This window comes from Perognathus longimembris, chromosome 5 (genome assembly GCF_023159225.1).
Source record: "Perognathus longimembris pacificus isolate PPM17 chromosome 5, ASM2315922v1, whole genome shotgun sequence".
NCBI lineage: Eukaryota > Metazoa > Chordata > Mammalia > Rodentia > Heteromyidae > Perognathus > Perognathus longimembris.
Window position 1 is genome coordinate 70,165,822 of NC_063165.1, and position 22,056 is coordinate 70,187,877.

A 22,056-nucleotide genomic window follows, 5' to 3' on the forward strand; every position below is an offset into this window, starting at 1 on the left:
ACAGAACTGGCAAAGAATACTTACATCTTCCTTTCCTCTTCTCTCCTATACAGTACTCCTATATTATACAGTACTCCTATACAGAGTTGTTAAACAGAATGAATGCATAGGGCTTTATACAAATAAAACACCCAGTTATGAAGTGCCTTGTTATAATAGTAAGTCTGTGCACACCTCAGGTGCATTCTAACTCAAAGAGATGACCTAAGAATTAATTCTAATTTAAAGATTATGGAATCCAGCCTCATAGAGACATACCTTGTCCAGAAATGTGAACTTAAGAAGTCACCAGTCACAAGAACATGAATATAAATCTGACAGATTCCCAGCTCAATTCTTTCCTACTATCCTGAACCAGAGATTAACCATATATGTGAGTGTATACATATATATGCATATATGTGTTACATATTTGTCATATATGTGTCATTTGTGTTATAGATAGATAGATAGATAGATAGATAGATGGATAGATAGATAGATAGATGAGATAGAGGCAGGGGCTCTTAGCACTCAGGGTCTTGCTGCTTGCTAGGCAGGTGATCTAGCAGTCATTACTTTTTAAAATAAGGTTTTGTAGATATATCTGGGGTATCTTGGACCATTATTAAATCATATCTACTTCTTGTCTATTTGTGATGACAGGCATATACCACCATGTCTCTGCATTGACTAACACAAGGTTTGGACTGGCTTTGAGCTGAGATCTCTGCCTCAGCATAGGTAAATTTACATCCCAGCTGTCAATTCCCATTTCACCAACCCCAGCTATAAGTGTCCTAATGTAAAGAGTGATTTTATAGTCCAGTATTGTGGTACCTTAGAGTTTCATAATCTAAAATTTTTCAGATTTTACTTAATATTCCCTTTTGTATCTTCTGGTTTTTAACATCCTATCAATTTCCTTTTAAATGAAGAGTGAAGTATACTAGACATACTCTAAAACTACATCTTTATATCAAACAAACACAGTCTTTCACAGCCTCTTACAGATCCTATTCTTGTATAGATGAGCCTATCACAGTTCTAAAGGTGCTAACAATTGCACAATCAGAGCTTAGGTTTCACTGATTTCTAGTGACAAGAGCTACTTTGGTTTATGTTCAGAATAATGCAGTAGTTAAGAGCAGAATAGAAGGTTATTGGGTATGTGTGTGTTATTTACTGTCATCTTAACAACACCTTGTGGCATCACTAAGGAAAAAGAAAGAAACTGCCAATATGATTTCAGCAAGGGAAATGATAGTCCTTTATTATCCTCCATTTCTCTGATTTATGTTACCTGCATTATGATTAATCTCAATGAATCATCTCAGATACTTAAAGATATTAAGCATAGAAAATGCAGTTAGAGGAAGAAATTTGGGAGCTAGTAAGCTACTAATATTTAAATAATCTATAACTGACTTAATGTACATATCAAAGGATATTATTTACAAATAAATAAGCCTACATACTAGAGATTCTCCAATATTTCCAGGAGCCAAGACAGCTGCAAATGTAGGAAAAATTTCAACACTACATGAAATAAATTCTCCCACCAGTGTCTATTGGCCTGGTGCAGAAATTGGCCCAAGAGCTCCTTCTGTGTTCCAAAGATGTGGAGCACACAGCTTCTGAGCACTGTGTATGTAGGAACACATGATCAGCCACTGTGAAAGTGTACACAATTTTCACAAATAAACTATCTCTATATGTGATTCTTCTTAGAATTATCTGCCTGAAGCAGAGTGGCAAGTGTGTGTGTGTGTGTGTGTGTGTGTGTGTATGTGTGTGTATGTGTGTGTGTGTGCATACAGAGGTGCTGTTCCTGAGCTTTGGGCCTCAAGGCCCACTTTGAGCCACAGTTACACTTCCAGATGTTTTGGTAGTTAATTGGGCTGGCTTCGTACCAGAAACCTCAAGTCCTGAGTAGCTAGGGTTACAGGTGTGAGCCCTTGTCATCTGGTTTAATTGTATATTTAATAATATGTGTGCTCTTAAATCATACATTGGCTAAACTACAAAATGGAGAAAATATCACAAACAAAATCAAACAAGGGCCTCAAATTGGCTCAACATTACAGTAAGAATATGTAAATTTTATGTTAACCCAGCATTCAGGATTCAGGTCTTTTTTTTCCCCAGAACAAAACTGAGGGCCTTGTGCAAAAGTATTTTTCTTTAAGCCAGGCAACAGTGGCTCACATCTGTATTCCTACTTAGGAAGTTGTGATCTGATTATAGCTCAGCCAGACCAAGCAAGAAAGTCCATTAGGCTCTTATCTCTGATCTACCACCAAAAAGCTGAAGTAGAGCTGTGGCTCTAAAATAGTAAATCACTAGGCTTGAGAGAAAAATCTACACAAGGGTTCAAGCCTCAGTACACACACACACACACACACACACACACACACACACACACACACACACACAAACCTACATACAGAAAAAGTATATATATATAAATTCTGAAGTGTTACCATTGAGAAAGCATGCATAAAATAAGGGTTGACAGCTCTTTACTGTAGTAGGCACAGGGCTTTATCTTGGAAGCACAGGTAGAGAGAAAAAATGTAGTACAATAGACCATTATTATAACAGAGTAGGAAAACTGAGAAGTCAGTAACAAATTGCAATCAATGTAATGCCACATAGAAGATGTAGTTAACTGAAAAGAAAAAAAGCAAATGTGGGAGAAGCTCTGAGAGCAAGGACAGAAAGGATGATCACAAAGGCAATCTGTGTGAATAGCTGCAAATTGTCAGGCAGAAGATAAACAAAAGAAGAAGCACAATTCTGAGGAACACAAAGGGAACCACACTCCTAGAATAACAACCAACAGGCTATCTGATAATAATGTTAGTTCAAAGAAAAATAGGAGGTGGGGAGAAAGCCTACCTTAAGAAAACAAATATTACTGACAATGTGGCTTGAAATCAAGTTTTGTTAGTGATCCAGGTTTCCTCAATCCTTTATAAATAAAACATAATCTTTAATATAGCCATACTGTCTAAATTCATATGAAAGTGCAATGAGAATTGAGAGTGAATCTCTGCAAGTTAACACCTGGTGGATTGCCAGTGGTTTATAAAGTTGTCCCTCTGCTATTTAAACAATCAAGCTAAGATATTTCTCATGGAATGCCTTGAATTCCTAGTTATATAAAATGCTCAATTTCAGAAAGGCCCATTCAGGCCAAATCATGATTGAAATTGCCATGGGAATAATACCTTTCTTTAGAGTTCATAGGACTTAGGGCAGACTGTCCTGGACTTGTTAAGAAGCTCACAACATCAGGAACCCAGTCCACTAATTATTCCATGTGTACAAATAGACCAGCACAGAGTTGGAATTGGTGGTAATTAAAACCAAGTTTGGAGACAGATGAGCTGAAAACTAGAGTCATGCAATTTGTACTGTATATAACTTAATTTTGCCAATTGGGAAATTCACTTTGTATTGCTCAAAAAGAAAATTAAGCAGATTAAAGAGGTCTCAATCACTCGTGATTGCAGAAAAGGACCAAATGACACTTGTAAATTCAAACTGTAAATTGAAAAAGACACAGGACTTGTCTTAGTGGCATCTTCACCTTCAGAAACTATCTCTTCTATAATGAGTGACTCACTTTAGTGAACTATTAGCTCTAATAAAGCAAAAGAAAACTCCAGTAAAATCTTCAGTGTCTGTTATTCAAAGAATAAACAGAAATGGTGGCAACAACTATTTGATATTTATCAAGACAACCAGGGGGTGGCAACAAGCCACACAGTTCAAAATTATATATCCTGCTGAGTTTGCTTGCACAAAATAATGTGCACATAGCCTGATCAAATGAAAACAGACCTTCATTTTATTTCGTCAAATGATGATTTGATAATAATGCAAGATAATTAACATACAGAATTATGACAAAGGAAAATAGCCCAAATCATCAGAATTATGTAGTCATTAATTACATTACATTATTGTTTTATGCATTCACAAATGGGTAAAGTAGATGGGGAAAACAAAGATTTCCTTTTTTTATTCTGCTTCCAAGCTCAAAGGTGTGGTGCTAGTTTAGCTTTTTTTCTTGCTGTCTCACTCAGTGGCTGCTAACTAGTACCATGGCCTTCTTTGTCACAAGTACCTATGAACCTTATCAGTAATCTTATCAACCACAATTTATCCCATATCACCTTATATCATGAATAAATATATAAATATTTATTTTCTATTATGTTTTTAGCATTGACCAAATATTAACAGCGAAGGTCATTCAGTCAAAATGAGCTTTCACGAATGACACAATAAATCAACTCCAACAAATTATTCATTGGTAAATTACCCCTCTTTCTGGTGGTTGTGGCAAAGGCAGAGAATGGTCTGCTGCTACTATAAACTAGTGTAATAAATAAATAAGATGGCTGGTTGTCAAGGGGTAAAAATTACACTGTTGAAAATGCAATTGGTTTCAGGGACCTTCATACTTATACTGTTTGCAGTAAGAAGAAACAGTATTTTATAGTTCAGACTTGAAGGTCACTTTTTTAAAAACTGTAATTTAGAACTTAAGAATAATCGCGGCTCACTATCATAACCAAATTTAAAAAAGATGAAAATTTTAAGGTGTTTTAAGCAGCAAAAATTTGTTTCCATTAACACAGCACAGAAACTCTGATTAAATAATAAAATTATCAAGCGTTGTAGCTAAAATTGGAATACTTATTTACTTTCTAAGACAAGTCCATTATTCACACATTAGCACTTGAAATTATTCAATTTCAAAAATGAAGTTATAACCAACATAGTCACTGTCTGCAATTTAACAAACATTTAATTAGTGTTTTACAATAAAAATTTTAAGTCACGATGATAAAACAGTTTAAAGGTTAGAAACCATATGACTTTGATCAAATACACACACCTAAAGCACATTAAAAGGAAGACCATTTCAGTTTACTTTTTTGTTACATTTTTTTTTTTGCTTTCCTTTGAGTTTTTTAATGTAAGTACCTCTCAAGTTTGACCACATCTTTCTGAGTGAAAGTGACAGTGGAGAGACCCAAGGAGTTTCACATCAAAAGAAAACAACACATAAACATAACCAACAATCAAAAGGAAGTTCTTTACCTTCAGCAAGAGCTGCCTGGCCTAACAGCAAGAAGCCAAAAGTGCTTCTGGCCATAACAACTGAAAGCTACAACTCTGGAGGAGAGTTGCTTGTACACACAGCACTGCCTGTTCTGAAGTAAAAAGATGACAAAAAGTTGGATTTTGTTTTTGTGTTGTTGTGCTTTTGTTCTTTTGTAAAGACACATTCCTGAATATCATCATTAAAGAATGGATAACCTAAACCATTCATATATGCTTTACCTTCTTTCGTTAACCAACTGCCTTTCTTTCAACATCCTCTCTGCCTTTTCCCTCCAGTGGCTCTAAAGAAGTCTCCATATTTCTAAGTTCTTACTCATTCTTTGAAAACTTGAACTCTTGACTCATAGTCATTTCCTCTTTCGGTACTAAGCTCTTCATTTTTGGTAAGCCTAATATCTGCGTAGACATTATCTGGGTTCTCTCTCTCTCTCTCTCTCTCTCTCTCTCTCTCTCTCTCTCTCTCTCTCTCTCTCTAGCATCTTTACTTACCTCCCCAGACATGACTACTACCAACAACTGCACTCATGTCATTTTTAGGTGTCTCATTTTGTGCTATATACTTTCAGTCAAGACATAGAATCTATTGGGCCTTCTTCTTTTCAGTTTCCCTCATTTACTTCATAATCTTGCTTTGTTCTTTTGATCTGTCACAAGTATTGCTCCTTTACCTAAACTTCCCTAGTTTATTGTCATTCCCTAAGAAAAATCTCTGGCATTGCTTACACTTGTATGTGTCTGGTCTATGCCTACAAAGGTGTTTAAAACACTTTCCCCTCACCCCCCAGACTGTGACACCTGGATACTTAAGGAAATAGTATAAGCAAGAAAGTCTCTCTGATCTTCCTTATACTGAATCAGGCCACAAAGGAAATCTCTAACCTAGTTCTAAAGTCTGTCACAAGACCCTCATGCTACAGATACCCTTACTATAATGGTAGGAAGAACCATTCTTACTTCTAAGTCACACAAGGGTGCAGAGAATAATCAAAGCAAACAGGCCTGGTAAGTTCCCCTGCCCCCTACCCCACCCCACCAAGGTTATTTTCACTAGTTCATAATCCTTTTGTCTTATAATCAAATTCCTACATCAGTAACTTCTCTTCATCAAATAACATAAAAAGATATTTCCTTATTGATTTAAATTTAGTTTTATCATCTTTCAATAGTTGCACAAAAGGGTTCCAATTCAAGATGACAAATTATGAGTATTACACTGATCAGTGTCCCCATGCCATTATCACCTCCATCTATCAACCCCACTCATTCTGGAAGTTTCCTATTTTCTTTTTCAATTTTTCTATTGTTTTTGTCTTCATTTCATAAGGCTCTGATATCAAACAAAATTTAAACAAATCTGTTTGCCTTTTTCATTGTTGTTGTTAATCATTATTTTATTGTAGGAGGCTAGTGATCAACCTTTTAACTAACGATGGGTGGAGAAGGGAATCTTTTCTATTTTATACCTGCATTCTTATCAAAAGGATGGAAAAAATTATAATTACACTAAATTATCATGTTTTAAAAATATATTTTAAGAAAAGTGAAGAAAGGGGTGGGTTGGGATGGAGCATTGAGAGGGATGGCATTGATCAAGATACATACATTGTGTTCATAAACTGCTTTGTTGAATGGCAACTCCTTTGTGCAAACACTTAAGGATAATAAAATATACAACAATACATTTCTTAAATTGTGCCTATTCTTTGGCCTTTGAATTCTGCCCAAGAAAGTTAGCATATTTTTATAATTCCACACTCTCCACTGTTCTATTTATCAGCTATATTTTTTTCAACTTAAAAGAGTCTTCTGTGCTCATCACTTTGTTTCCTTTTGCCATATTCTCTTGTGTTTTTCACATTTTATTCCATAGAGTATTCTGTACCTGCCCTAGTCAGGTGATGTATACCATATGAAGCTTCTGTTTTATACTTATAACTTAAAAATTAACCCCCCAACAAACACTCAAAGAAACAACAACCCAGTTAATAAATGAGCTAAAGACTTAGAGAGAGACTTCTCAGAAGAAGCAAATAGACACATAAAGAAATGTCCATTGCCCCTGGCCATAAAAGAAATGTAAATCAAAACAACACTGAGATTCACTTTATGCATGTTACAATGGCCATTGTAAAAAACCCAAACCCAGAAACTAATAATAACAAATGTTAATGGGGGTGTGTGTCCAAAAGGCAACTCTATTTCACTGTTGATGGGAATGTAACTTTGTTCAGCTACTATGGAAACAAGTATGTGGGTTCCTCAAAAGACTAAACATAGAGCTTCCCTGTGAACAAGCAAATCTACTCCTGGGCATTTATCTAAGTGACCACAAGCCAGGCCAAACTAAAGTACAAGCACAACTAGGTCACTGCAGCATTGTTTACCATAACTAAGATATGGAATCAACCCAGATGCCCTTCAGTGAATGACTAGATCAAGAATATGTGCTATATACATACAATGGAATTCTAGTCCTCCATCAAAAAGAATGATCTTGTACTATTCATAAGGAAATAGAAAGAGTTGGAAAAATTATATTAAGCAAAGTAAGCCAGAACCAAAGAAACACAGACTGCACTATTTTCCTCATTTGTGTTAACTAATATGTGTCTAAAAATCTACAAGTAAATACACTGTATGGTTAAAAAATATACAGTGGAACAAGTATCTAGGCATTCACACGAAGTTTGACCAAAGGAAGATATTCTTGGAAAAGATCACAAAAACTCAATAGCTATATGCATCTGATCATATAAAATAATATTTATCAAAATGAACTCCAGGAAATAGAAACAACAGTTTTTTCTTCTTTGTTATTGTTTGTTTTCTTTTCAGTTTGTCTTGTTTGTTCCTTTATCTGTTTGAGGGAGGGTAAGGGAAGAACAAATGCTGAACAAATGCAGCAGTGGTGCTCACTAGACACTATGCTGAAAAATGAACTTTCAACTTGGGAGTGGGGATGGGAGGGAAAAACTGGGAGAGAGCGAGGGAAAAGGAGACATGGTTCACAAAGAAATGTACTCATTACTTGACTTATGTAACTATAAACCCTCTGTAATTTACAATGACAATTCTCTCTCTCTCTCTCTCTGTCTCTCTCTCTCTCTCATCTATCACCTTACATTTGGGAATCAAACCACTTAAAGTGAAGTATGAGGAGGCTGGGTCTTTGGATGATGATTTGATCATGAGGCCAGAGCCCTCAAATGTAAAATTAGTGCCCAGTACAACTCCCTTACCCTGTAAGGTAAAGGCAGGAGGAGAGCACTTGTGAACCGAGTGTAAGGTGCTGAATCTTCCATGACTTGATCTTGGACATTGCAACCTCCAGATTTTCTGTCATTTATAAACCACACTGTCTATTGTATTGTTAGAGTACACTGACTCAACTCAAACAATTTTTTTAAATTGAGTAGTTGTTTGGTTTTAGTTACATAATGTTGGGTCGCTGACCCAAACCTGTGGGAAATACCATTTGACAAGAAGTTTTTTGTTTAGCAGAGCTGGTCTCTACTAACTTCAAATTGGTAAGCCCAGTGTTGAATTCTCAGTCCTCCTTTTCCTTAATTTGTGAGATAATGACTCCCTACATTTGGATTTTATTCATATGCCTTGGAGGATGTCACACTTACCCTTACCCATTTATTCCTTTTCTTCTTTGACAACTCCTTCCTGAGACTCTTCTCTGGCTAAAACATTTTTCCTGGTTTATAAACCTCAGATTACCTCCCCAATCTTAGACCATTTATCTTGTCCCTACACACAATTCCTTAATAGTCTCACCTAGGGCAGTTCCCATGTTTCTATTTCCAGGTCAAGGCTCTCTGCATGTGGATATAACTACTAAGTTTGACCAGGACTCTTACTTTAAGAATATAAATTCTATTCATAGACAGTGATATTAGAGTAAAACTTGAGTTTATACTCAGATAAGATTACAGAGATAGTGTAGGTACAACCATAGGAAGGTGATACAAGAACATCATCAATAATAGAAACTACACATACACATAGGACGTTGAAAGTAGTTACAACTGTGATATATCAATTGTTTCCATAACATGGAGTTCATTTCACTTAGCATCATCTTATGTGTTCCTAAGGGTAGAGCTATTGGGCCTTGTGATGCTCTGCTATATTGGAAACCGTGTTTACTGGTATTGGAAGTAGGAAATTCAAAGGGAATACCAAATTTGAGAGACACAGGGTAAGAAAAAGAGAAATAACTACAAAAGCAATACTTGCAAAACTGTTTGGTGTAAGTGAACTGAACACCTGGGGGGGGGGGGGAGGGAAAGGGGGGAGGGTGGGGGGCATGAGGGACAAGGCAACTAAGAGTATAAGAAATGTATCCAATGCCCAACCTATGATTCTGTAACCTCTCTGTACATCAGTTTGATAATAAAAATTTGAGGAAAAAAAAAACTTGAGTTTAATGATAAATTCTAATTTTCTTTATTTTTTATTATGGCAGTTCTGTTCTGCCATAAGAATGTGTATGTATGTATATTTCTTAGGAAGAGAGTTTAAATGGTATTTTATTCAGTTATTATTTTTTTTTTGCTAAAGTGTTGTTTGGGTATGTTGTAAGAGAATTATACCAGGCATATCACAAATGTTAACTGTTTATTAAATGAGTAGATGAATTCAGGAGATCTTTGATCTGCTTAGGAATTGTATGTCTTTTTTCCTTTTGGTAGTAGAGTTTAATCCTCACCCCATCCTTCTATTGCCCATGTGCTATTCCTTACTTTTTTGCTCAATGCTGGCACTCTACCACTGAGCCAAACCTCTACTCCTAGCACTTGGTTAGTTATTTTTATGTAAGACTCTCACAGACTTCTGCCTGGGCCAGCTTTGAACCTGTCTTCCAACCTCAGCCTACTGAGTATCTAGGATTACAGGTAGGAGCCACCAGTGCCCAGTTTACATGCTGAATTTTTATGCATGTTTAACTTTGTGAGGAGAAAGATCATATATTGAAATATGTCCTTAACTACACACAGAAATTTGACTAATTATACAGTTCTAATAATAAACAAGTCCTATTTTGACTTCATAATCTACATCATTCAAAACTCGACAAAGCAGTTATGATACTGAAATACTATAGCTATTAATAGAATTCTTAAGAGCAAATTGAAATGGTTTGCATTAATAGAACTTACTATTTAGAATAGTTTTGCAAACAAATTTATATACTGGTTTTAATTATTCATCCTTTTTGAAAAATAGCTTTTCTTTTTTTAAATCTTTATTGTAAAGATGATAAAAAAGGGGTGATGCAATTACATGAGTAAGGTAATGAGTACATTTCTTTTTAAACTCTATTCCCTCCTTTTGCATTACTTACAAAAATATTTTCAGAAACAATACAATTTTCCTATGAGCCCATTTATCATAGTATACTATGATTAAGGAAAGAAACTTGTTTATAATTTATACATCTATTGTTCAATGGTATTACTTTGAAATAAATGATTTTATGCTCCTTTGCTCTGCATGGTAGTTACTCCTTTAGACATCAACAAGTAGCTATATATTGTAAAGAAACTCTTTATTCTCTGAAAGGTTAGGGTATTGTATGCAACACCAATGACATTTTCTAGTAGGTGAAAATAAAATCTAAAGAAAAAGCCAAATGGTTTATAGAACAAATAAAATAGATAGGTAAAGATAAGCTTGAAGAATTATTATTATTCACAGAACTTTTTAATATTTCATTTGTACCTATTCTTATTTTGTAAAATTTTATATGCCTGTTTTATGAGTTTCAAAGACCCAAATGTTTTAGAAACAGCCAACTTGAAGGGAACATAGGGACTGCTGTCATAAACATCCTGAAAATTGTGAAATGCAAGTCTGATGAAAGGAGGAAAGAAGGGAACTCTTGAGACCAACTTAAACATACAAAAAGCACTGCAATATGAAGTCATTTTATTTTAGAGTAAATAGCCCTAAACAGCTCAATAACTCCCCAAGTCATCTTTTCTCAGCCATTATAATAAAAGTCATAAAACAGTCATTAAGGGAAATGTGTAATTGCATCGGAGAGTTTTTTGCTTAAGAAAGAATTGAGAATGTTTAATTTAAAAAAAAACTATTCAATTTTTAGTTATGTGTGACATTTGGATGGTGTGACATAGGATGGTCAGTTTTCAAAGATTGATACTTAAATACCATAGTTAAATATTAACTTTGTATTGAAAAGTAGGTTCTTACAAATCATTCATGAACAATCTGAGGAGAAGATGTATAATTCAAGAAGAAGGTGAGATTTTTAAGCATATTCTCTTTGAATTTGGTTAGTGGAGGGAAACAAGAACTTCATTGAAAGGTTTCTATGTAAGTGAGTAGGGCAAAGTCAACTTTTGCAGAGATTAAGGGATTGAGACAGAGATGATGACATCAACTTTCTAGTTGTCACATCCTTACTGTTTACTTGAACACACATTTCAGAGAGAACGATGCCTAGTGCCCACTAAAACCATCCCATAGAAGAAACTTTGACTCAGTCTTGTGTAAACTGACTGGGTTGTAGGTCCATTGTTGAAAAATAATTGTACTACTGACCCAAATTATTTCCCATGTACCTGTAAATAACAGAAACATTTAATCAAAAGTTTCTCTGATAAACAAATGTAGTTGGGACACACTTTAACTCTGATGACTGTTCTTACATCCTCACATCAATACATCTTATCTTTGTTGACATTGCATTAAAGTTCTGGATCCTTCTCATAATAAACATCTATAGGAAGGCAAGATCAACTTGCTATAGCTAACAAGATGGTAGATACTTCACCCATTTCCATACTGAAACCTAGACACTTTGTTGGACACTTTGTTATTTAATAAAATCACCATTATTTGAAGATAAATTACCTTTAAGTCTGTTTTGCACTTCTAAAGCTATATCAAGAGCATTAAAAGGCAGAACTGGATCGCTGGCAATTTGCAAAATCACTTCCCCTGAGAGCTGAAAGAAAAAAGAAAAATATCTTACCATTATTCAGTAATTAAGAGATTTTCACTCTTTTATTTCTCTCCTTGCATATATTTTTATACAGCCAAACCTTCAAAAACACAGAGGGAAAATATGATTTTTGTAAAATCTCTCTTTCTCAAACCTTTTTAATTTTTTATAAAGAAAAAAGCTTAATACCTTGTTCATTTCAAATAAAAGCATAAAGAAACAAAACAACTTGGAGTGAATACAAATGGGATGGGGTTCAGCAACAAAGAGGATTAAGCAGGTTGAAAATGATGGAAATCAATTATTTACAACTTGGAAAATCAAATAATGAGCCCTGCTGATATTGTTTTTGGGAAGGAAGAAAGCAGGAAAGAATGATAGGAGAAGAGAATACACTGAAAATATGTTTAGAATTATAACAATGATCACCCCTCCCAAATTAATCTACAGTTATTTTGAAAAGAACCACCACAATTTGTTCCTTTTTTGAGCTCAAATGTTAAGATCTTCTATAGTTGAAGAAATTTTAATAGATTTCCAATCAACTCCTTATTCAATAGTTCCAACCATGATCTGGAGAGGACCTATAGAAAACCAGTTTTGATTTTGAAACTCAGTAAAACTCTAGACTAGCAGGGCACTGGTGGATCATGCCTGTAACCTGGCTATTCATGAGGTTGAGAAACTGGCGAATACAGCTTGAAGGTAGCCCTGGCAAGTCCATGAAACTCTTATTTCCAATTAACCACCAAAATGATAAAAGTGGAACTTTGGCCCAAGTGGTAAAGCTCTAATCTTGAGCACAAAAGCTCAGGGACTGTATCCAGGTCTTGAGATCAAGCCCCAACATTGACACAAAAGAAATAAAACAATTTAATAAAAACAAACCCAGACTAAATTATTAATCAGTTTGGCTCTCTTTAAAATGTAATTCAAACCAAATGTTCTTTTATCATTTTTGCTACAGCTTTTCTTATGATTTGCAGTATTCCCAATTCTTTTCCAAAATATATCAACACTAATGCCATTTTCAGATCACTATTTAAAATATTTTAAATAAATAAACATTTAATTTATAGCCTCAAAGCTCATAACCTGATTTTCATTCACACATGTTCTAACACCATCCCAGTCTAAAACTGTATTTGAAAATCAGCATATGCACTACAGCTGACTACTATCTGCTTTAATCGGCTCACCAAGTCATATGCACTCATACATATCTCAAAGGACCTTAGGGCTGACAGCAAATGCCATTGTTCTCTCTCCCCATCTCATAAGTGATATTTAATATTTATCTGAGCTTAACAAATGTCCCTATGTCTCTTAACATAGGATTCCCTGAACCAAACACACAGGGAATGTGTCAGTGTTGATATTATTAATGTACCATGAAATGTGGTTAGTGAATGAAAACACTGTCTTGTATAACTACACAGGGAAATCAGAACACTAACTACAAACAGAACAGACAGTATAAAAGATAGAACTTACAAGCAAAAAAATAGAATTTTAATAATCAAATCTATATATTCAATAAGGACCAAATTCCATTTAATGTTTAAAATTGTATTTCCCAGTTGTTTGTACAATTCATCTTGTGATAAAAGTATAATTGAATCTGCTCTTCTATATTCTTGGAGAAATAGTTCTTAGAAATAAAGAAGGAAAAGAACCACCTCTGACGGCCCTTATTCTTTGGGGTTATTTTTTTTTCTCCCAGATGTAGTAACCACTTGGTTCCCAGTGCCTGAGATGTCTTTGCAGAGCTCCAGTGATGACAAACACCCGGGGAACCTGCCAGCTCTGCTCATGCTGTGCTTTGCACATAGAGAATTGTCTGCAATAGGTTGATAGGAATCCGTTAGCTATTTCACACAGCCCATGCAAGAACAGTGATATTCGTAAATAAGGAATTTTTTGAAGAATATTTAAAATCATGATGGTTTCCTTTTTCTCAATTTGCAATGGATAATAGAAACTATATAAGAAATATGTTTTGTTTACACTTTTGGAATCTGGAAAAAACACATTACACAGATTAAAATGAAAGAAGGGGGGCAAGAAAAGAGACTTTGTGTGCTGCTTTTATTCTTTTTAAAAAGCTATTTAGCGGTTTCAACAATTGGATGAACAGTCAATGCCTTTCCTAGTTGATTTTTTTGTTTCCTAAAAGAATGTGGCATCTAAGAGTGGGGATTCTAAGGCACCTGCCCATGACAGAATGATGGACCATACTGGCTTTTTAAGTAGCTTCATAAGCTCATGGCATAGTCTGGGCTCTAACTCATGCACTTATTTACCAGACTGGAACTTAGTCCTCCTCAAGCATGGAAAAGCAACGTTCCCATAGTCTATGTGAGGAAGAAGTGTGTATTTTATTTTATTGTAGTGTTAACTATAGAGGACAGTCCTGCAGAAATTAATACCTTTTGTTAAAACATTGAGAGACCCTTACTGAAATGCTACCATAATTAAAAATTATTAAACTAAAACATCGATCATCAGAATTGATTGAGCACCTGCTGATATTAAATGTGGTTCAGCAGTTTTCATTCTCATTAATCCTGGAGTGCTTGGCAAGATAGATATAAATATGTTTAAATTAGTAAGCTGAGGCTCACAAAAATTAGATCAGTTGTTTAAGCAATATCTTGGATCCTGGATGATTTGAATGTGTATGTTATTTTTATTGTAAAATATGACATAGGTTAGGACCAAATTATCTTGGTTGGTTATAAAGAATTGAAACCAGACTTGAAACCCTTATTCTTGGTGTGTATATAAATGGGCACTGGTGTTTGAACTTGGCCTCCCTCTCTCATTTGGCTTTTGTCCATGCAAAGATGTTTCTCTACCACGTGAGCCACACTGCTAATTTCAGTTTTGTCTCATGGACTTTTCTCTCTGGGTTGGCTTCAAACTAGGATTCTCATAACTCAATTTCCTAAAGAGTTAAGATTACAGATGTGATCTGCCAGTAATGCCTTTACACAATCATGTTTTCTCATATTTATTTCTTACAGTATTTTGCCACAATATGTACTGTCTATTTCAACTCCTGTATGGTTATACTACATTACTGCGTTCTCGGTATGATACTGTTTGAAATTTTCCTCCAAGTATATGTGCAGGCAACTAAATCTCAAATTCATAGTTGGTTATATTTCAGTAAAAGCAGCTTTGGGAGGTAATTGGGGTTATATCAAGTGATAACACTAACTTTAATTGTTTATAAATTGCCCAACCTATCATATTTTGTTGTAGTCACATACAATGAACTAAAATAACAATCACACAAAGCATCAGTAAAGAATTGTTCAACATTCAAAAAACTCCATGATTTTAACTTTATGCAAATATAGTCTGTTTCAAGATTTCTGTGTTATTTCTTCTCTTCACTCAGACAGCCTCTGCTACTAATAAAATAAAGGAAGAGTGAATTAAGAAAAATTTGTTCAGAACTAAGAATATTTAAAGTATAAAATAAATAAGGGAATCTAACATGGCAAAGGATTGTTATCTCAATAAGTAGTGTTGATTCTCACTAATAATTTTGATGCTTGGCATGACTTGACTACCAACAGAAGAAACCTAGAAGTGGAGATGTGACTCCAGACTTGATAAAAAAAAAAAAAAAGCTAAGGAAGAGTGACAGACCCTGAGTTCAAACCAGATTACTGGCACACACACACACACACACACACACACACACACACATACACACACAAATACACACACACCTAAAACTGTAGAGTATTCTTCCAAATTTTAAGGATAATGAAGCCAAAGTATAGTTATTTCCTAAGAAGATAACATGAAAATATTAAGATGAAGTCAATGTTGAAGAGAGAATTTGAAGAAAAAACTATATGGGTTCTGGTGGTTTATACCTGTAATTACAATTACTTAGGAAGCTGAGACCTGAAGATCAGCTAGGAAAGAAAGTTCTGTGAGATTCTTAGCTCCAATTAACTAGCAAAAAGCCAGAAATTGAGCTTTCACTCAAGCAGTAGATCTTAAGCCTTGAATGAAAAATGCCAGTTGAAGCCCAAATATTGGCACTAAGTGCAAGTATGCATACAATCATGCATACACATATACTTACATACATACATACATACATAGGTACATATGTACATAAATTAAATACAAGTTAAAGTAATAAAAGTTAATAGCTCATGTATAAACTATAAGCTAAACTATCATTGTGGGCTTGCCTTTATGTCTTCAGTCAAATTTAAAATTCAACAGAGCCCTTGAATAGAGGTTGATTTCTTGAGACAATTACAGATTCTGCTTTATGGGTTCATGAGAGTAGGACATTGCAAAAAACTTGGTCACTAGGCCATGGTGTGACATAAGTTGACAAAACATAGATCGATCATAAAACATTGCCCTAGTAGCTATTGAGCCATTTGTGTAATCACTACTGCTCTGTGAGAAACAAGAGAGTTAAAAAATATCAAACTATGTAAGTTATACCATTTTACATACTAGAATTTAACTTCACAGAGTCATAAAACATGGATTTTTGGTTTTCTACAAATCATCACATCATATTCTACTTGTTAACACACCATGTGTGTGGGTTTCAGGTCAGGTGAACTAGTGTATAACAGAGGAAATGTATTTCAGAGTGGGGGAGCAAAGCCAGCAAAAGTGAGGGTAAGATGATGCAGAAATACGTTTTATATAAACATGAAGGGTCTAGGGTGATAGAAACACAGATCTTGGTTAGTGAGAGCTGAATTTGTGTGCAGTGTAAGGAAGGAATAAGAAAGCCTAAAATTTAGCCGGTGTGTATGGCCATGATTCATTCAATGTTCATGGGGGAGTCCTTTTCCCTTCTCTTAGACTCCAGAGCAGAAGATAAATTATAACCTAGTGAGAGTCTTCATCTCCTGATGAGTAGTGACTCTCAGGCTGCTATCTATGTTCATCCTAAAATGACCTAATTTTGATTGATGTTACTTTAGAGTAGAAGATTCCCAGTTCAGCCATTAATGCCCTGTGGACCACAAACCTAAAGGAAGCCATACAGAGGTAAGGAAATGGAGGCATTTCCCTGCAGATTAGTAGAATAAGAAGCTATCTCTCAGACCTGAGACACATGAGCTGTGGTGAAATTAGTGCATCAAAAGGACCAGAGGGATGTTTGTGTGTTTGTGTGTGTGTGTGTGTGTAATTTTTCTAGCAAAATGAGACTTTATATGGTCTTATCTAAAACTAGTGCAAAAAGTCTATGCCCTGCTAACAGAAAAAGGAATACTGTAGAATTCTCAAGATATGTCATCTAAAATACTCTGCAAATTCAACTCATCTAAATATCAATATTCAACCTATTCTTCTCCATATTATAACCATTGAATTATTTTTATTTATTTACTTATTTACTTTTGTGTTAATAACAGTATTAAGGCTTGAACTCAGAGCAGTATTTACTTGTCATTTGCACTCAAGGCTGGTGCTCCATTACTCTTTTTCTGTCTTTTTGCTGGTTAATTGGAGATAAGAGTTTTTCCTTCCAGGCTGTCTTAGAACTGTGTGCTTCAGATCATAGCCTCCTGAGTAGCTAGGTATGAGCCAGTTACTTAAAAATTGTTAGCTGGGTGCTAGGGGCTAACCCCTGTAATACTAGCTACTCAGGAGGCTGAGATATGAGGATCACTATTTGGAGCCAGCCTGGGAAAGAAAGTCTGTGAGATTCTTATCTCTAGTTAACCATCAAAAAGCCAGAGCTGGAGCTATGACTCAAGTAGCTAACTTTGACCCAAAAACTCAGGAACTGTGCTCAGGCTCTAAGTTCAAGCCCCCAAACCAGCACCAAAACAAACTATATATATATATTTTTTTTTTCTGTGTACTTGCCCCAAGAAAATCTCTTTGTGTCACTTCCTTTCTATTTCTTCCTATGACCTATAGTACAATTGATGATATTTTATAGGCAATTCAAATGCTCATAATTTGAGGAATTTAAGAAAAATATTTGGACAATAAAACTTCCTTAGAAAAATAATTACATAATCCCTATAACTATCAAAATATACCTCCGATAAATCTCATGTGATAGAAATCAATTGGCAGTCTTAAATGCAACACCTTCTCTTTCAACCCCAAAGAAAACCAATGGATATAAAAAAATATTCATAAAGGGCTTGATTATCCTTACTTACATTTGAAAAAAACCAATAAGCAAGATAAAATATAGAATAATTATTATGGTAATCCCAAGATTTCAGGAAAGGAAGAATGGCCAATAGACACATGAAGAAATGTTCAACATCTCTGGCTATTAAAGAAATGTAAATACAAACAACACTGAGAGTCCATGTCATCCCAGTTAGAATGGCCATTATTAAGAAAACTAACAATAACAGATTCCAGTTAGGATGTGGCCCAAAAGGAATGCAACTATATTGTTGGTAGAGATGTCAACTTGTTCAACTACTCTGAAAAGCAGTATGGGGGTGCCAGAAAAGACTAATCATATAGCTTCCCTGTGACTCAGCAATCCCACTCTTAGGCTTTTATCCAACTTCAGGAGGTGCATGTATTCAAATTATCAGGTAACACCTGGGATAGAAAATGAATCTGGTAGTACTCAGACTAGTGAGGAACTGGGGTTGGATCTCTACATGCTAGGAATATTACTGCTTATTGTAATCTTGAAGATTGCAAGACCACCATGAAAGTCACTAAAGTCACCAGAATCTCACTTTGCTGTGCTACTCTTGTCTCCAAGTCCATTCTTTGAACTTGGGCAGGTGAATGAATTTCTCACAATGGCAGGCAGCTTCTCTGTACCCTTTAAATAAGATAGGATGTAGAAAAAAAGAAAGCAGAAATAAACAAGAATGTGTTCACAGAAAATTTACTCACTTATGATAAAGATAGCCTTTAATTTTCCCCTCTGAATTGAGAAAGGTGTCTGCTAAAAAGCACACTAACATATGTCCATGCCAGGAGATCAATAAAACAGCGAACTCTCTTGTCAAGAAAGGAATGGTTAGGACCATAAAATCCTTGACTCAAATTCTCCTTTCCTACCTCTTTGTCTATTGAAAGTTTGTCACTTCTCTGTATTTCCAGCCAAAATTCTAACCACACAACCAGGAGATTACTATAGACCTTCGTTTGGGTTCTCCCCAAATAGATGTTGGCACAAAATCAGAATGCAAATGGTTACTTGCCTATTGAAGGTAATAGAATGAGAAGATTAGAAGGCATTTGATCTAGTCATGGACCACTGTGGAAGGCTGGACTCAGACTTGGTGGAGCAAATCTGAAAGGCAGTATAGAGTAGATGCCTTAGTACTTCTCCAGCTAAGAGTCAAAGATGCCAGTACCGATTCACCAAGGTCTTATAGGGGGATGCTAAGATGGGGCTAAATCTCTGATCCTTCTGGACTGTCCTGAAACTGGCCTATTTCCATGGCTGAAAAAAGAACAGGCCAAGTGGTATCTGCCACTAAAATACAATGCTTATTTTCTATTCCCAGAACATAGAAATGTAATTAATCTGATTTTTTACCATTCTAAGATATTCTACTTCTTTCAATAACTTTCATTTCCTACCTGTTATTAAGTTGTAATATTCAGCTAAATGTGCATACTAACTTGGAAATAATTAAGTTAATTTATTGATATAATGATTTTTTAAAGTATTACAGGTTTTCTGGAGGATTTGGATTTTGGCAGTTAATGGAAGTCATCTTTCTCCCATTGTGTATGGCTAGGGCTTAACCTTGCTTGAGAAAACATGAAACACATCATGAAATAGATGCTAGTTGGAGAGAGTTGTTTTGGTTTTCTGTTTGGGATGAAAGTTGAACTCAGGATCTTGCAATTGCTAGGCAGGAGCTCTACCTCTAGTTATTTTTAGACAATGTAGCCTCCCTGTTTCCCAGGGTAAACTTTGAACTGTCTACCTCCAATAGGCATATTCATCCTTCAAAGTTTAAGGTTTTGTTGTTTTTGGTTGTTGTTTTTTAGAACTCAGAATCTTGTGCTTGCTAGGAAGATGTTCTTCAACTTGAGCCATGACTCTGGTAATCTGGAGGTTAGTCAGACCATCCTTCTCCTATTTGCTGCTTCTATGGAGCCAGCTTATAGTCAGTTGATTGGTTGAAATGGGTTCTTGCTAACTTTTGCCTGGGCTGACCTTGAAGCATGATCCTCTTGATTTTTTCTTTACAGAGATTATAAGATGAAACCTCTACACATAAGAAAAGGTTTACCATTTTTGACTTTGGAATACAATGCATCTCCAGTTTGCCATATTGTTCCATAGGCTGTTGTTCCATATTGAACCATAGGCTAGTAATTCTTTGTGTGCTAGGAAGAGAAATTTTAAGATTCCAGCTTCTCATTTTTAATATGTCTAGCAATATTTTACCTAGGCTGATGACAAAGTAAATATTCAATTTCTACATACATTTTGTGAATAACTAACTACAATATGATGCTAATAATTATTAAGTGCTTCCCATGTGCCAGAAAATACCACAAATTCTTCACATGAATTATTATATTTAATTCTTACAGGAGCCTTATTCAAATTTTCAGATGAGAAAATAAAAGCATTACTGAATTAACTAAATATCCCAGGGCCATTTATTTAGTACCTGGCAATTTTAGGATCACAACCTGAACACTGGCTACAGCATCTGGAATCAATCTTAAGTATTATACCCTATAGCACACATTTTTCTCTATTTCCCGATCTCCTTTCTCATTTGAACAAATCATTGGCTACTGAAAAATCATTGGAAAACCATTAGCTACTGACACATTTACCAAACTTTAACCCTATTCTGAGAAATAAACAAGGGTGGACTGCAAATCTCAAAGATATTTAAAATAAAGATATGTATTAAATATTGAATTATAGCCCTATAGGACTATAACTGTTTTTACTTGTCATTATTAATTTCTATCTCTACACATTCTGACTGCCTGGACCCTGACAAATGGATGTAGATTTGTGAAGAAAAATAATCTCTAAGATGCCATAAGCTATTTTCCATCATTTTATTACAATAAAATAGATTAAAAAGACATTAAGATTTATTAAAGTATTGATTAGATATCCAAAACTGATCAAATAGATATACAATAAAACAGAAAGATCAAGGATATGAAAAGGAGGCAGTAAATTACTGGCTGGTATTTATCAGTCTTAGTGAATTCTAAGTTATAAGTACAGTCTTTGGTGAAAATGGCTCTGAAAATGGTTCAGAGAAATAGTTCTAAAAATGGATGCAATTTCAGCAGTTGGCCATCCACATCCACTCATGCTGCGTGAAGGTAATTCCAGGGTTAGTTAAATATTTATTGGGACAAAACTGCACATCAGGGACTCTGCCAGGTCCCTGGGGCTTTTGAAGTATTTTTCATGAGGGAAGACAGATAGTGACTTCACTTAAAAATAATTAAATTCCACAGGGTGCTATGAAAAATTATACAGGGGAACTAACTCACCTGAGGGATCAGAAAAGGTTCCTATTAGGAAATTCCCCTATGAGCAAAGCCCCATACCAGTCTCTACTTCACAGAGGAATCACAAGCACATTTGATACAAAACATGCCTGCTTGCATCCATATATGCAAGGTCACTTAATTCATTTTATGTACACTAGCATAAAAATATTTCACATTTTTTAAATTATTGTATTGCTTATTTAGAATATATGTATATATAAATATATATGAATGTTTGTTTGTTTTGAGTACTGGTGCTTGAACTCAGACCCTAGGCATTGTCCCTTAGCATTTTCACTCAAGGCTGGCACTCTGCCAATTGAATAAACCTATACTTTTTAGTGGTTAATTGGAGATAAGTTAATAGGGAATGTTTCACACATTCTATCTTCAGATTGCAGCCTCCTGAGAAGATAGGATTGAAGGCATGAGATACCTATACTTGGTCTAGCATATATTTCTTATAAAGGAAAATT

At 35.0% G+C, this 22,056-nt stretch overlaps 1 protein-coding gene across 5 annotated transcripts in view; it reads right to left on the reverse strand.

Moving 5' to 3' along the window:
- The window catches only part of Naaladl2 (N-acetylated alpha-linked acidic dipeptidase like 2), a 1,189,792-nt gene that overhangs the window by 82,384 nt on the left and 1,085,352 nt on the right, over positions 1-22,056 (reverse strand). For all 5 annotated transcript variants that reach the window (XM_048347099.1, XM_048347096.1, XM_048347098.1 and 2 more), the window contains one exon: positions 12,007-12,100. In XM_048347099.1, the coding sequence (XP_048203056.1) occupies positions 12,007-12,100 (94 nt within the window). The remainder of the gene's footprint in view (positions 1-12,006; positions 12,101-22,056) is intronic.